General features: G+C 37.2%; 1 protein-coding gene and 1 long non-coding RNA gene across 2 annotated transcripts; one reads left to right on the top strand and one right to left on the bottom strand.

Annotated features, from left to right (window-relative positions):
• Positions 1-2011: 2011 nt before the first annotated feature.
• Positions 2012-2682, top strand: LOC130735224 (uncharacterized). Its single transcript, XM_057587301.1, has one exon. The coding sequence runs from the start codon at positions 2243-2245 to the stop codon at positions 2555-2557; it is 315 nt and encodes a 104-aa protein (XP_057443284.1). The 5' UTR covers positions 2012-2242; the 3' UTR covers positions 2558-2682.
• A 2593-nt stretch (positions 2683-5275) lies between these two features.
• LOC130737473 (uncharacterized) lies at positions 5276-14153 on the bottom strand. The gene is made up of 3 exons (XR_009018743.1): positions 13288-14153; positions 12696-12803; positions 5276-5663 (listed from the first exon to the last, which is right to left on the bottom strand). It is a non-coding gene; the product is annotated as an uncharacterized LOC130737473 (long non-coding RNA).
• Between the last annotated feature and the right edge of the window lie 3604 nt (positions 14154-17757).

The raw sequence follows: 17757 nt of genomic DNA, 5'->3' as shown, positions 1-17757 counted from the left end.
AGGTGGGTCTACTACTCTACTGGCATCGGTTGGTGATTATTGGGTCTATTGGGTGTTTTGATATGTGGTTTACAGATTTATGAAAAAGTTTTAGTATGAGAACTATGAGAACATGGTAAATAGACAAAAAGCATGAGCTTTTTAAATGTTAGAATCATCTCTGTCCTTGTCATTTAACAGTTATAAGAACTCAGTAAAATGTGCCAAACATGCAGTTCAATACCATGGTGTGTGACCTTCACAATTAGAAGCTAGCTAATTAATTAATTTTCCAATCAATTACCTGCACGTTGGGGGCATTTAAATCCTGGACTAATCTTAGAATTATGGCAATGATGGGTCTGATTTTGTGCAAGAATTATTGGCAGCTGCAGAAGACTTTTTGGAGAGGGTTATTCAAAATTTGCAGGCTTTGTTTGTGGTTATTTTGCTGATTTTACTGAACTGTCAATGGCTTTGATGTTTAGCCAAGGTTGCAGTGGTCTCTATTTGGACCTATGTGGTATGTCTACTGGGTGAGCTGCATTGGATTCAGAATTATGTTGGTTTCGCTGGTTAAGCGGGTGCATATAGCAGACCTGGAAATGTCTTCTCTAGAGGGTATATATTAGAGAGCCTAGATGGAAAATACATACTGTTAAATTAGTATACTTTGGGGTTGGTTTTGACTATTGTTGTGCTTTAGTCGTAGGTGCTTTTAAGCTTTCTTCCTTGTCTGCTATTGTTTTTTTCTTTCTTTCTTTGTGTTCTATTTGTATTGGATTGTTGCACTCCTAGTGCTTCTCTTTAATACATCTTCTTTGCCTTTCAAAAAAAAAACTTGCACGTTGATGATATCTAGATTAGTGATTAGTGACCAACCAAATCATTATCATCTAAGTGGTATCTATCTAAATTACATGTAGAATTTGTCATGGATGGAACTCTATAGGGTGCTACTTTTTCAAAAGGTGGCTTATATGTCATGGATCGACCAAATCTTTGTCATGTATCTACTTAAATTTCATTTAGCATTTAAATTACAAATTTGTATTATGGATTGAAGTGAAGGGAAGGAATGCCAATTTCTCTTTGTATGTGTGGCAATTAAACCTTATATAACTCTTTCAATTTCTCTTGGCTATGGTGTGCATTGAATCTAAATTTGCCCCATCTAACATTGTATCTAAATCTGCCCCATCTAACACTGTAGTTATTCTCTCTAGTTCGTCCTAGTTGATTGATGCAGGTTTCTAGGCTTAGTTGCATAGCCATAAATCTGGTTTACTTACATAAAATTCTGGTTTGGTGGCAGACTTTAATTACAGTTGATAGTATATATTCTTGGTGGCTTAGGTGTATTAGTTGGGTGGGATATTAGTTGATCAAACATGGTGCTTTGTTTTCCCTGTTCTGTAGCCACATTTTGTTTTTCCTATGTTATTTGCTTGTTTTAATTTTTGTAAACTCTTTCTATTCTGAATTTTTTTTCTGTTCACAATATTATGGACTCAACCCTCTTCAGACCCTGCTTTGTTAAGAACTTGTGAGTTACTTATAGTCTACTTACTTCAATGTTTATTTATGATAGATGGATTCTAATGTTGAAAAAAATGAGTCCAAGATTTGGTCTGCCTCAATTGTCAAATGTTTTATAGACATTATGGTTGATGAAGTCACAAATGGAAATATGCCAAATGGTGTATTTCACTCTAAAATATGGAATTCCATTACTTCCAAATTGAATTCCATGACAAGTCGTTCATTTAGTGTTAAACAAGTAAAACAAAAGATGAATAGATTGCGTACAATGCATCGTGAGTTTTCTTTACTCTTGCAAACCACTGGATTTGGCTGGGATCCGGAAACCAACACTGTTACTGCAAGTGAAGAAGTCTGGCAAACTTACATTTGGGTATGATTTAGTTTAGCGATAAATATTATTTATTTGTGAGGTTATAGTTTAATATATATGTAAACTTTCTTAACAATTAGTTGAATAATTAGTTGCTTTATTTTAGGCACATAAAGAGGCTGCTCAATTTCAGAAGAAAGGATGTGAGCATTATAAGTTGTTGGGCATCATATTCAATAGAAGTACTGCAACTGGAGTACTTCATCATTCCTCTACCCAAGACCCACCAAATACAGATGAAGAAAATGACCTTGAAGATCAATACTTTAACACTGGGTTCATGTAAATGTTGATAAGGATAGTACGGACGATGAAGTGGAGCACATCTCACATAGTGGAACGCGCAAAATGCCTATAAAAGAGCAAAAACCCAAGAAAGAGTCTAAATCAAATCAAATGGGAGATGCACTTGCAGCATGGACTGAAGCGTCTAAGGTGAGGGCAGTGATTAATTTTGCTAGAGCTGAGAAACTTATGGCTAAGAATGTGGAGAATACTCCTGACTATTCTATGGCCAAGTGTATGACTGTTCTTGGAGAGATTGAAGATATTTCAGATGATCTTTTTGCAAAAGCCATAGAAAATTTTGAGAAGCTTGTGTGGAGAGAAACATTTCTTACCATGCCTAGTGATAGGAGAAAGGGATGGCTAGTTAAACTTTAAGGCCAAAATTTGCTTCTTTTTAAGTTAGATTTTGAATTTGATATACTTTTAGTATTATGGTGTATTTTCGTTATTATTTAGACTTGATTAGTATGACTGATTTCATAATTTTTTCCAGTATTATGATATTATTTTCATTGGCCTCCATTAGTGTTATTGATTTGATTAGATTTTAATGATTGAATTGTTATTTATTAATGCATTGTGATAATATAAACCCAGCAAGTGATGCTAGTAGCTCTGATAATTTTTCTTCTTCTTCTGAATCAAGTGATGATGATGAATTAATGATAGTTGACATAGTGTATCCATATTATCAAAAAAATTTAAATAAAGCAAGTGTACACAATTCTGCTCTAAATGGTCGTGGATTTGTTGCTGAGATGTTAAATGGATCTGGAACGACTTGCTTTGAGTTATTTCGAATGGAGAAGACATGTTTTCTCAATTTTTGTAATGAAATTAGGGGAAAGAACTACTTGAGCGACTCAAGAGATGTCCTTCTTGAAGAAAAAGTTGTCATGTTTTTGTTCATAATTGGCCACAGTGTTCGCCATAGAGTTGTTGCTAACCGCTTCCAACACTCCACAGAAACAGTTTCTCATTATTTCAAGGAAGTATTAAGGGCAGTATGTCGGTTGAGAAAAGAGTTGATTAAACAAGAGTCCACAAAAATGCCTGATAGAATTAAGAATAACAAGAAATATTATCCTTGATTCAAGGTAATTAACTTTATCATAAATGTCATATTTATATAAATGTCATATTGCTACGATCAAGTTTCAATTTCTTTTATTTGGCTTTTGTTGTAGAATTGTGTAGGTGCAGTTGATGGAACACATGTAAGCGCATGGGTTCCTGCTGAGAAACAAGTGTCATGCAGTGGTAGAAAGACAACAGTCACACAGAATGTTATGTGTGCATGTGATTTCAATATGATGTTCACATATGTGTATTCAGGATGAGAAGGAAGTGCACATGAAGCAAAGGTTTTTTTGGATGCACTTACCAATCCAAATGCAGAATTTTCTTGGCCACCTGCAGGTAAATACTATCATTTGTAATGAGGATTTTTTGTGTAAATAAAATAAAGATCAAAATTAATACATAGTTTGTTGATACAGGTTTTTTTATCTTGTTGATTCTGGCTACCCATGTACCGGAGGTTTCCTCCCCCCTTATAGAGGTGAAAGATATCATGCACAAGAATATATAGGTCAAGGTAGACAACCCAGGAGTTGTGAAGAATTATTTAACTACAAGCACTCATCTCTAAGAATGACGATTGAGCGTTGCTTTGGGGTCTTAAAAAATAGGTTTCCAATTTTAAAATTGATGCCTTCATATAAACCTGTTAGGCAGCGACTTATAGTGACAGTATGTTGTACAATTCATAATTATATACGTAAGTGGAATCTGCGTGATGAATTATTTAGTTTATGGGAAGATATGGATCCTATAGAAATTGATGCAATGAATGGAGGTTCCAGCACCATGAATGAAGGTTCTAGCACCATGAACGAAGATTATGGCATAGAGGGAACAACTCTAATAATGACAACTTATCAAGGTTATCAGATGAAGGAGCAACGCAAATGGCAGGATATAGAGATTATGTTGCAAATATGATGTGGGCACACCGAAATGACTAGTTTATCAAATTTGATTTATGTTCTTACTTTATTTATTAAGTTATACTTATATTGATTTTAGGATTAATAATTATTATACATTAATGATATTTTATATATGTTTATTATACTTATATTTAAGATTTATGGTGTTTTGGTAAGTGGTAACTCTTATCATTCATTGTTAACAATTTTGTCACGAATATTTTTCATAAATGAATAAAAGTATATGAAAAAGTCTTATCATAGAGTTGAAACACTTTGGGGGAGGTTTGCATAGGTGAATTTTTGTTTCCAATATGGGTCGCAAGCATCAGATGAGAACTACGCAGGTCCCGTGCGTTGCATTCTATTTCTTTGATTTATGCAGGTTATCTAGTTGTTTAAATAGTGGCAGGATACTAATTTTATTTGCCTTCATGCAAGTTGTCATTGAGTCTATGTGGACACCAATGTAATAACTAATAAGAACTAGTTTGTAAGGGTGTGACGTATGGGCATGTAAGTTTGGGTGATATAGGTGGGATTGTTGTGGTGTGTTTTTATTTTGGCTTCGGGATTGGTATGTGCATTTTAGGAGTGTGAGGAATGAAAATTAAATGATTCAATAAATTCATAATAATTACTTTTTTCCTAAGGATATCCAAACGAGTTTTCTATTTTTTTTTTCTCAAAACATGTTTTGGGAACAAATTTATCAAACAAGTTTTTATGTTTTTTTATTTCCAAAAATGTTCTCAAAATTTAATTACCAAACAAGTTTTTTTCCTATATTGTTCTATAAAACAGTGTTTAAAAATTATTTTAAAAAACAGTTTTGAAAACAAGAAAATTAAATAATTGAATAATGGGCCTGGAATAGCTCCATCCTAAAATACTGTAAGTTGCAACAATTGAATAATTTACGTGCTACCAAATTCCACACTTGAAATACGGTGGTTTTCCTTTCACATGATGTTTTGTCATGATGTTTAAATTGTTTAGTTTACTTGGGCTGAAGACTCTATTGTGTCCGAACTCAGAGGTTATGTTTAGATCGATGGAATATAACATAGCGAAACGAAATAAAATATAATGGAGTGGAATGAAACAAAACGGAATAGTATATTATGATAGACATCCTTTAGATGCAGGGTTCAAATGCCACCCTGCATATGGAAAAGGTTATTTCTCCCCCCACCCCAAGAAAACAAAATACTGTATACATACAATGATAAAGCTCTTCAGGATTGACGCTCAAAGAAATCAGCACCATCCTCAACATCATGTTTTAATGGAACCGCTAGAATTCTGTACATTCGCTATGAACAAACTTGACATAACCTTCTGTCACCACTAAGCAAACCTTCTGTCATCAAGTCTTTATGTAAAAATTTCTTGTCATGCTCCGATTTACTTGGATCCATATAAACACTTAACAGGGATTTCATGGTTTGGTACTTCTTCCCAATAGCGATAGCAAACCATGGTTGCACCTTCAGGACATCAACAAAAGCTTTTAACCACAAAGATTTCATAAAACATATTGAATCATAATACAAGACTATCGAAAAAATAAATGAAAAATAAAATAATGCAACTGTTGGAAAAAAGTTTGTTTGTTAACACATAAAAAAATGTATACGTTAGAATAAATATAAAGGTTTAAATATGCTGTAGGTCCCTTAAATTGTAAATATAATCAAATTGGATCCTTGAAATAACTTTCTATGAAATTTTATCCTTGATAAATTATTTTTTAATCAAATTAAATCTTTTTTCTTATGTGTCATCAATTTTGACCGGTCAATTTTTCCATGTCAGTTCTCTAATCTTACGTGTAATTTTTATATTAGTTTTGGTCCCTCTAAAAAAAAATTAATCACTTAAAGTCATTCTCTTTCCACCTTCTTCCTCATCGGCTTGCCCTTTTATTCTCATCCTCCATAACTCATACTTAAAAACCCATAAATAAAGAACTTTGCAAAAAGCTGAATAACTTTACAATAACTTAGTAAACCATAAAGACAATCCATTTAAAACCATGATAATAAAGAAAAGAAATAGACAATAGAGCATGCCCTCATCTGTTATCACGCAATCAAAGTACAATGGTCATTAATGAATTGAAACACCAAACAATGGTCGAGTCGTCTGCTTCTCGAAACCCCACATTTTTCATTTACCTATCTCTTGGCAAACCTAAAAGGGTAAGATCTAGAAAGTGTAACACCCCGATTTCGGTGACGTTACTTTAGTAACCGAAAATTAAATAAAGCAGAAAAACGTGAATATTTTTTTTCGTTTTCTTTTCGAATAAAAGACTTGACAAAATAAAGACTCAACCCAACAACGATAAACATAACTAATGTTCAAATATGTATATAGCCCCCGCTGTAAGTAGCATGTCACGTCACGAGTAACCTCCAGTGACGGGTAAAGTAACAGAAAGTATCTGAAAGTCGTGTTCGCAAGCAAATGTGTACAACCCAAGTAGAAGTCAAGTTTTTGAAATACAGTCCTCCATACGAAAGTAAGTCAGCCCAAAACGGCCTAAGCAAGACCACCTAGTCCGACCAACTCTCTGTGATCCTCACAGAGAGAACCATACATAAAGCTAAAGGTCGGAGACCTACCCTGCCCCAAAATGAGAACATGACGATCAGAGCTATGACACTACTACTCTAACCTCCCCTGAGAAGCGTATCCCAACACTCCTCATCCAAAGCGCTTGCATAGTCGTCGTCTGAATCAAAATCCATAACGATCAGCTCCCTGTCCACGTCGATGATCTCCCTCTCTACCGACCGAGTCTCAATCCTAGAGACACGTCTCCCCGTCCACCACACAAACAAGCACGTCCTCCTCCATCATGTGCACCAACGGCACAACACGATAACCACGGGAGGAAGCCAAAGTCCTCAGGCGAAGGGTGGCAGCAGTGACAAGCTCCTCTACCGGCACAGCAGGTCTGGAACTCGATCAGCACGGTCAGCAACGGTAGGAGAGCTCGATCCCGAAGAAGCTCATTGTAACACCCCGATTTCGGTGGCGTCACTTTAGTAACCAAAAGTAAACTTAATGCGGAAAAACGTGAAATATTTTTTTTTTCCGATAATAACTAAGACAAGACTGAATTAATTAAAACCCAAAAGCGAAAAGTAATAGAGCTAATATACAATATATAAACAGCCCCCGCTGTAAGTAACAACCTCGTCACGAGTAACCTCCAGTGACGGAAAGAAAAGTGTAGCGCCCGAAGGCAAAATGTACAAACCAAATCTAAAGGTAAGTGTCCGCAACACTATCCCTCAAAACTGAGAATAAGCTGGCCCATCGGCCTGAAACAAGACCTCCTAAGTCCAACCAACTCTCTGTGATTCCCGTAAAGAAACCACACAAAAAGCTATAGGTGGGAAACTACCCTGTCCCGAATGAAACAAATAATGTTCAGAGCTAAGACTCTACTCCTACACTAATCCCATCTCGAGGAGCTCACACTAACACTCAATCCTACATGCTGGCATGATCGTCGTCCGAATTCGAAATCCAGAACGACCTACTCTATGTACACCATCCGTCCTCCGCTCGCTATCGCGATGGGCTCCTGTTCCAGCATCCCAACTCTAGTTTCCCCCGAAGGGTGAACCGTCGTGAACCAATCCGCCAAAGACATCTGACAAAGGGCGTTTGTCCGCCAAAGCACACACAGAAGACGCGAGGGTCAACTCCAAAGAATTACATAAATAATAGCACCAATAGATATAGATAAGTGAATAGCCACTTAGGCTTATAGCTAGGGATAACATCCTAGGGTTGCATTTTCCATAATGAACTTAACAGCAATAATAACAATTAACATGTTCCAAATAGGATTAACAAATAACAATCACACTCGACAACTAAATCAGTATGCATGAATGCAGGATGATTAGTCAAACAACGTCTCCGACTCTCACTCGACACGTCGCCACGTGTTCTAGGTAAATTAAAGTCTCTAAAAGCTTACCCTAAGGTAAAGTCGATTCTGCGACAAAAGACACTTCTTCACATCAACATAGTAACTCATGATGATCTCCGGATCATCCGACTCATCTCAAACCGATGGTCACAACTGCTCAACAAGCAAAGAGTATCACATACTCGGAAACTACCGGTTTCCCGGACTTATCCCCAGGATAGCCCAACAATTAGGCATGTCAAGTCGATCCAACCCCTTGGGTTGAACATACGGACTCGCACACGCAACTCCCACAATTAGGCATGTCGAGTCGATCCAACCCCTTGGGTTGAACATACGGACTCGCACACGCAACAAATGACAACGCCAAGTCGGTTCACTCAAAAGAGTCGAACATACGGACATTGCGCGTGTCCAATGACTATCGCCGAATCGATCCAATCCATCGGATTGAACATACGGATCCACGCGAGTCGAAGGGTTATCGCTGAATCGATCCAATCCCTCGGATTGAACATACGGATTCACGCGAGTTAAAATGGCAATCGCTGAATCGATCCAATCCCTCTGATTGAACATACGGACTCACGCGTGCCTGAGTGACTACCGCCGAATCGATCCAATCCATCGGATTGAATATACGGATTCGCGCGTGTCGAAAAGTTGTCGCTGAATCGATCCAATCCCTCGGATTGAACATACGGATTCACGCGAGGTAAAATGGCAATCGCTGAATCGATCCAATCCCTCTGATTGAACATACGGACTCACGCGTGCCTGAGTGACTACCGCCGAATCGATCCAATCCATCGGATTGAATATACAGATTCGCGCGTGTCGAAAATTATTGCCGAATCGGCCCAACCCGTCGGGTTTGGACATACGGATTCGCGCCGCAAAGTCGAAGATACACCCAACAACATAGCTGCTCCAACAGCACAACCACAATAGCTGCTCTAACAGCACAACAACAAACGCTGCTCCAACAGCACCACAACATCTACATACTCGAAGCCCCTCAACTTTCTCAATGCTGGGATCCGACGACACTTCTCGTTTTCCAAAACTATGATTTGCATCCAAAGCTTCCTTCCGAGATTATTACCATTACTTAAAGATTTAGAGGTTGTTTAATGTCTTATGAGTTTTCTTTACAAAATAATTATCCTTTTAGTCTTATCGCGAATCCTATAAGTTCTCGGGATCTCCTAATCCCCAAATGACTCCAGAGAATGTCTCGATCCATACAACACCACAACAAGGCCCGAATCTCATTCGTCCTTTCAAGCTTTCTCAAAACTCTCAAAATAAAATCGGCATGACCTGCCCGCTTTTCTCACCGTTCAGAAACTCAGATTATAGTGCAAAAGCAGAATTAACTCATCATAATCAATCAACATGTCATATGTCAATATCTTAAGCAATAACCACATAGCACCTAGCATATATAAGGCATGCACCACACATCCTAAATTACCCAATTAGCACTTAGCATGTCATTCACTCATCAAAAACATTCAGTAGATGCATCATCTACATTGTCAGCCGAAGCCTCAGAAAACATTTTCCAATCACACACAATTCCAGTGCATAAACAGTAAACAATGTCGAAACATCGACCCTAAGCATTAACTAGAGATTCAGTGAGAAGCACTCACCTGTAGATTCTCCAGGACGATCTCCTAACACTCGTTCACAATCAAAGGCTTGCTCCTCTGGGAATTCCTCAAAATCACCTTTAGAGCAAAACCACAGAAATACTATCAGAATCTATCGAAAACTAAGTTATCGATACTTACTAAGGTTACTCGAAGTAATCTATACTCTAAGGTACGATAATCTAGCGCGAAAGACAAGTTTTCGGAAAAGGAAATTTTCCTCCTCCTCCCCTATAGGGCTCGGCCACTTTTGGTAATTGTGGGGCTCGATTTTTCTTCGATCAAACTTGGTTCCTATGCTTTCATAAGCCGTAACTAAGGGTATTCTGAACTCGGAAAAATTATCGGATCAAAAACTGTCGCAGGGGTATTTTGGTCATGATTTTTAACTTAGGATTTTCAAAACTGAAATCCCAAAAATAAAATTTTACAGGGACGTCACCAACGACGTTTATGACAACTAATCCTACTAGCACTAAGCTAAGGCGATAGTTTTCAGCCTAAAGGTTGAAGCTTTACACCAAAAACTCCAAAAATGGGTATTTTAGGCTCAAATTGATTCCGGCGGAATTCCGGCGAAATAACGGAAAATCTAATCCGGCAGAAGTGATCTTGGGCGCATAAGGAAGAGGTTTAGAATCAGAAATGAAAGATTCAGGATAGTTTTGCAAAAACCCATAAACTATCCGCTCAGAAAACTCTACAGAAAAGCTATGGAAAAAGCGATCAGAGGTAAGGATTAGCGACTATACCTCGAAGCCTTGAAGTAGCAACTGATTGATCGACGATCAAGCAAGAAATGAACAAAAGCTCTTCTTCCTTCTTCCTCTTAGCAAATTCGCAGGTTTTGGAGAGAAATGGTGGAAATTTGTGATATTTTCTCATTTCTTGGCTATATATAGAGGTTGGCAAAACGCGGTAAAATGAAAGTTTCGCGAATCTAATTTTTCCGGCTTCATTCTCCATGAATTCTAAGATAGGTTTTGGCGAAAGAATTCCAAAACTAAAATGAGGTCTCCTTATATTTTAGGTGACTAATGCAAAGTCGGTGTAAAACTATTTTACCCGATAAGTTACTTTTTGCATCGAATGTCGGAATGGAAAACTTCCTTCTGAAGAAAGATTGAAATCATCAAGAGAAATGGGTGTACGCGTGTAGAATCTTCATTTGAAGCTCTGAATAGAAAAAGTCTTCATTGACGGTTGATTCTAGGGTTTTGAAAAACCAGGGATTCGGTTTCGGCAAACTTCCGATGATTGGAATCGGACGTTCGTAGATCCTAGAGTTTCGCCTCGAAATGATTGTGATATATGGAAAAAGAGAAGTTCTAATATTTCTCTAAAGATTTTTAGACTAAATTCCTACAGTGTTCCAAAGCTGGAAGTTTGTTGGAAATTATATTCCTATAGTGTTCCAAAGCTGGAACATAGTTTTGTTTCCTATGGTTCTTGTCCTAGGTTTTAAATGCGAATATTAGTCGTGCTATAACTTAAATCGACTTCGATACAATCCTTAGACTTTTCCTGAACTTTCTCCTTCATACATTTATTTCATTTACTAAACTCTTGTTCAGGTTTCCCTTCGCCATGCATCAAACCTACTGGTGAATAAGAATTTATTCACTTGGTATAAACTGAAAAACTTGGGCCTTACACTCATCCAACAGACTCCCCCTCCGGAGGGTCCACATCGTCAGACGACGGCGGTGGTGGCACTCCTGCACCAGGTCCGCAATGCACGTCAGGCGATAGGTTAAAGCTAACAAAATACCGTCTCAAGACTCTCTTCGTGAAGTGCCCAAACTCTCTAACCCTGTCCTCCATTATTCTCCCCGAATATATAGCTCGATGACAAGCGGGGTCAATCACCCACGAGCTGGGGATGTCCTGGTCGATCATCTCATACCGAGTCCCCTCTGAGGGGTGGACCATCATGAACCAATCTGTCATGGACATCTGACAGCACACTTGCTTAAAAACACAAACAGCAGGCGCAGGGGTCAACTCAAAGAGATACATAAAGAATACACATTACCGATAAAGTGTATGGGGATAGGTCCTAGGGTTCAGTAAGCTTATTATAGCATGTAAGTAGCATATCCTCTAAATAAATCATGAATGACATTTACTTGCAATTTAACAATTATCTAGAAAGATAACAAGTATCAATCACATCCAACAATTAGGTCAGCATGTATGATGAAATCTAATGACATGCTTCAAAAGAATGCTCTGGAATAGCTGGGCACCAACAAGTCAGTCACCACTGGCCTAGTGTGTAACCTTTTTCGCTCGGGCGCCTCTTACACCAAACAAATGTAGTCAGATCAACAGTATACCATAGGCCTGTCATATCCGTCTGCTACTGAGAAACACTCTTGGTGTTCTTATTTGAAAATCCGGGTCTTATGACTATTTTGGAATCCACCGAGGTCCGACATCCCAACGTGTATAAACCTCAATTTATGAATGATGCAATATGATTAGTCAAAAACGTCTCCGACCTCACCCATCACGTGTTCTAGCTAAGTTATTGTCTCTAGTAGAATGCCCTAAAGTAAAAAATTATGTCTCTAACTCTTACTCTTGCCACTTGATTTATCATTATGTCTCTAACTCTTACCACTTAAACTATCCTCCTTATATGTAATATATTAAAAAATTAAAGGAACCGTTATCCTTATAAAGCTACATGCTATAGCATTACCTCTACACTATGATATCCCCATTAACAACATTGATCTATATTTCAAAATTCATATATAATCAATAAATCATGCATATTAAACAATGCAACCATAGATCTCCACTCTGCCAACAACTTATTTGACATCACAATTACCAATTAATTTATTAATTAAACAATAAAACTTGCATATACTTGATCAAAAATAAATATATAATATTACCTTGGGTGTGTATTAATCAAAGTAATCACATTTGTTAAAGATGGAGCAGCAACACCAACATACAGAGCGAGCAAATAGGAACCATTGCATTGCAGAGTTGTGTCATCGCTTATTAGTCCAGATGCAAGACACAATAAATTTAATTAGGAGATCAAAAGAGCTAAAGAAAAGTTAGATGCAATTACAAAATGATAAAGAAAAAAGGAATTGATCCGATTAAGATATGGTAAAAAGAAAAATGTGGAATTATTGAAGACTTTTTCCTCCAACTTGAAAAATGAAACTTTTATTTAAACTTTAGCAACTCTTTGACCTACAAAAGCTCTCACCCTAGCTTAATTGAAAACCCTAGGTGAACATTATACAAACCAAGAAATCCACTTCACTGTACAAGATCCATTAAAGAGAAGAGAGAATCTAAACTTGACAAGCAAGAGAAAGAGAATCAACTACAAACCCACCCACCGACACCTTATATCCCATCAATTCTAACTTCTCTAAGCCGTTTGTCGTATAAGGACTGATGAATAAAAACAAAAGATAAAGAAAAAAGAAATAAAAAACAGTAAAGAATGAGGAATGGAATACATACCCCTTGAATCCTCAACGATTCCGGCAGCTGATGCGAATGAAGGTTAAGGTTGATGGTTTAGTTACAACTAGAGTGGTGGAAACAGGAAGCTTGAAGAAAGATGTTTTAGGAAAAGTGATTTTGAGACAAAAGAGTACAAATATGATCAGTACCAAGGGTGGAAAGATGCGAACATATTACATATATAAGGCAATCGCAATAAGAGAAGCAATAATCCTGGCTTTCAACTTGGGGCTAGAAAAGTGCTTCATTGCCAATCTCTGGAGGTTCTACTTAAAGAGTGCAAGTCAGAATGGGCTATTGCTACAATCCTAGATATATAATAACATCATGAGCTTGAAGCAACTGTCTCAAGTAAAAGGCTTTTTCTGCCTTCCAAGCCAAGAGAACGAGAGGATGCTCACAGGTTAGCACAGCGTACGTACTCACCGAGGCTTTGGAATAGTACAGCATGTGGGGTTATGTCAAATCGACCTGTGATTGACCACTCTGCTATATGCAGTGTATCTCTCTAGCTTTATTAGACTTCTTCCCATTGTACTACTTCGTTCACTTCATAAGCTACTGTGTGTAAATTTTAGTAGAGGTTGAATAGCCAAGTCTTGGGCCCAGGCAAACTCAACAGTGAAACTCTGTGTCCAACACACCCACTATCAATGCCTTGAAGACCGAGCTATCAATTCCAATTAAAGTTAAGCCTTCTACAACGTTCATTCAGTCTTCTTCTATCCTTCGATTAATGAGCATTCAACGGTTGATTTGATTTCTATGCAGAAAAAGTGAAAAACACATGACATGGACCTCCAGCCGAGGACGAACCAAACAAGGGAATTGTGATGGTTTAGAGCAATCCAATGGAGATGTTTAATTTAGTTGGAACAGTTAAGTAATGTTGCTTAATTATTTTATAGCAACATGACATGACAGTTGTTGATGCTTAAAATTTATTAACAATGTTACTTATTTAAATAATGATTGCTCATTCTCTCTTTACTTGTTTTTTTACTAAAAAATTATATTTTTATTTTCATTCATGACTATGAATAGTGTAATGGCTTTAATAGTGTTATGACCTTAAAATAATTTAAATATATAAAATATTGTGGAGCACAAATAAAAGTAAAATAGAAAATTGTTGTTGAAGAAAAATATGTATAAGTTGCTTAAATCTATGACAATTTGGACCTACTAGAATAATGTTTAAACAAAACTAAATATTCATGATTGGAGATGCTATAATTAGTATGTGTTTGTAATGAGTTATTGTTAATTTGAAAGTGCTTCTAACTTATTGCTTCTATTTTGGTGTCTTAGAATTTATGCAAAGTTGGTTACAAGTATATGAACTAAAATCTGATTTTGAATTTTTTTAACCAGATGATGAATCGAAGGGCAAATTAGCTGGAGGGAGATTGAGAGAATGAGTGGGAGAATATCCATATTATAATTACCAATGTTGTGAAAATCAGACCGGTCACTGAATCGGTCGAGGCACTGGTTCAAGGTTTAACCGGGGTTGAACCGTTTGTGCTTAAATAGACTTTTAAATTACATAAATATATTTACTTCTTAAAAAATATTAATCACCTGCATTATTATTATGATAAATAAAGATTTATATTAAGATTCCTAGTGTAAAAAAAATTAATTGACCATTGTATTTAAGTAATCTAAGCTGATATACGAAAAATATTAGATATTTTTATAAACAAAGAGTTTAGTTACTATAAACTAACAATGTAACAAAGTTTTACATAATTTGGTTCCTTTCCTTGGAAACGTTTATGGCATGCTCGTGTTCCTGCAAAGGTTAAACATTTTGCTCACAAGTTAGCTTCAAATGTGTTGCCATGTCGGTCTAATTTAGCTAGGAAAGGTATCATGGTGTAGCACGAGTGCCCTTTATGTCTTGCCCAGTTGGAAGAAAATATCCAACATGTTTTCCTCGGGTACAACTGGACTAGAGCGGCCTGGTTTTCCTACTTGGCGTCCATCCACTCAGATGAAATTCGGGCACCAGTTCGTGATTGGCTAGCTGATTGTTAGTTGAAGTTCAAAGAGGATCAAGTTGTTGTGGTGTTGTCTGGTCTTTATGCCATATGGAAGGCACAAAACGAAGCTGTTTTCAATAATGTGGTTCGCGATCCAGGTAACATTATGGCAGCAGCAGCTGGGTCATTGGCAGAATGGTCACAGGCACAGAAGAAGGCTTCAGCAGCATCGGCTTTAACGGTTGACCATCGTGATCGTTGGCAAGCTCTGGTGTGGGACATTCCTAAGGTTAATGTCGATGCTGGATGGTCAGGCCAGTCAGAGACCGGTTTTGGGGTGGTGATCCGAGGACAGGCTGCTGAATTCATGTACGCAGCAACACATTTGGAGGCGTAGAGGCACGATTCACTGGTTCCGGAAGCTTTAGCCCTGCGGTGGTGTTTGGGTCGTTTGCTGCAGTTGGAGATTAATTATGTAATTGTAGAAGATGACACTGCGGTGATCGTACAAGCAATGCGATCGAGCTCATGTAATCCCTAGATAGCAACAGTGATAGAGGATTGCAAATACTTGACTTCCCAATTTTTAGCTATTAGTATTTGTCATGTTAGGAGAAAAGCAAATGGTGTGGCTCATACTTTAGCTTCAAATGTTGTTAATTTTCTTTCAACTGAGTGGTGGGCTGATCCCCCTCATTGTATTGCTCATGCTCTTTTTACTGATGCAGCTGGACTAGAGCGGCCTGGTTTTCCCTAAAAAAAATTCATCATTTTATCATGTAATAGTTAAATTTGAATTTAAAAAAGAAAATAAAGAGATGTGATTAGATAATGATGTAAAAAAATTATATTGTCATTGCATCATAATTAAAATCATGAATAAGTTATATTTTTTAACGTATAAATAAATGGTACTTACATTTTCATATGTGACATATCAAAAGGTGATTGCTAGCATTAATTGTATATAATAAAATTAATAGAATGTAGCTTTTATTTCAAGCATTCAATTGGTGCAGTGGCTAGGGGTGCAGTTAAATGCTCCAAGGTCATGGGTTCAATTCCTTACTAGCACATTTTTAATTGATTTTTCTCTAAATTAATTAAATCGTTGACGGGCCAGGTTTGACAGGTTTTCCCGGTTCTTTACCGGTTTACCGGTTCAATTAACATCCGGTTCCATGTGTCAACCAAACTGGCCAACAACACTGTTCCCGGTCGGACCAATCCGGTTTTCAGAACACTTATAATTACTCCAAACTAATATTTAACCCATAATATAGAAGTTTGAAACACATGATATAAGATTACTCACATAACTAATCTAAAATAAATTAAACTTCAATTCTTAAAATATCCGCATAAAAAAATGAAATTGAAAGAGAAGAAAACACTAAAAAATGACGTTAATTAGAGTATTAAACTAATAAATTTTGAGTGGGTTCGTCCATGGGTAGAGTAGAAAACTAATAAATTTTTAAAGACGATGATTGTGATTCTATCTTGTACCTCCCAAATTGGGCGGGAAGTAAAATGATGGAAATTAATGTAGTTGAATGGTACACATTCCACTCTTTTCCATCTCATCTCACTTTAGTTGGAGAAGAGATTCATAGATGAAAGAAGAGAATGATAGTAACAAATCTAACTAACAAAGTGAATAAGAGAATGGAATGAATGAACTGTATTGATTATCACACACAAAATGTCTTTTATATGCTAAATTACACATGAGACCATTAGTGATCTCATACACAATACACAATACACATGAGAACATTAGTGATCTCATACACAAATGAGAGGGACTAGATTGTAAACTTGACAACTAATGAGGACCATTTTTGAATTACACAAGCACAAATGAAATACATCGTCGTGGCGGTGGACTATTTTACCAAATGGATTGAGGCTGAGGCGTTATTGACAATAACCGCTGCTAAAGTAAGAAATTTCTTTTGGTGGCGAATAGTGTGCAGATTTGGAGTGCCCACTGCGTTGGTAATGTACAATGGGACACAGTTCACAATCACTTTGACTATGGAATTTTTGCAGATTGGGGAATCGATTCGCATCTGTAGAGCATCCGCAAAAAAATGGGCAGGCTGAGTCAGCCAACAAAATAATTTTAAATGGACTGGAAAGGAAGCTGGACGAAGCAAAGAGCTTATGGGCGGAAGTGTTGCCCGACGTGCTTTGGGCATACAACACCACAGTTCAACAAAGCACGGACAAGATGTTGTATCGGCTACCGTATGGCACCGATGCAAAGCTACCAATTGAGCTCGAAAACTAGAGCTGGCGGGTGACTAACATGAACGAGGAGGAAAATGGTGATAATTTAGTTGCAAATCTAATCATATTACCATAGGTGCAAAGGGAGGTGCATATGCGTAAGGAGGCGAGCAAAGAAAGAGCCGCCCGAAAGTATTTGGTGAAAGTTGTGCCGCGAAAGATGAAGATAGGCGATCTTGTCCTA

This window comes from Lotus japonicus, chromosome 2 (genome assembly GCF_012489685.1).
Source record: "Lotus japonicus ecotype B-129 chromosome 2, LjGifu_v1.2".
In the NCBI taxonomy this organism is placed as follows: Eukaryota; Viridiplantae; Streptophyta; class Magnoliopsida; order Fabales; family Fabaceae; genus Lotus; species Lotus japonicus.
The sequence above is the reverse complement of the archived record's forward strand: the minus strand, read 5'-3'. Positions and strand labels throughout refer to the sequence as shown.

What these genes read in the sequence shown, in the direction of transcription:
- LOC130735224 (XM_057587301.1), top strand. Translation starts at nt 2,243, where the DNA reads ATGCCTATAAAAGAGCAAAAACCCAAGAAAGAGTCTAAATCAAATCAA.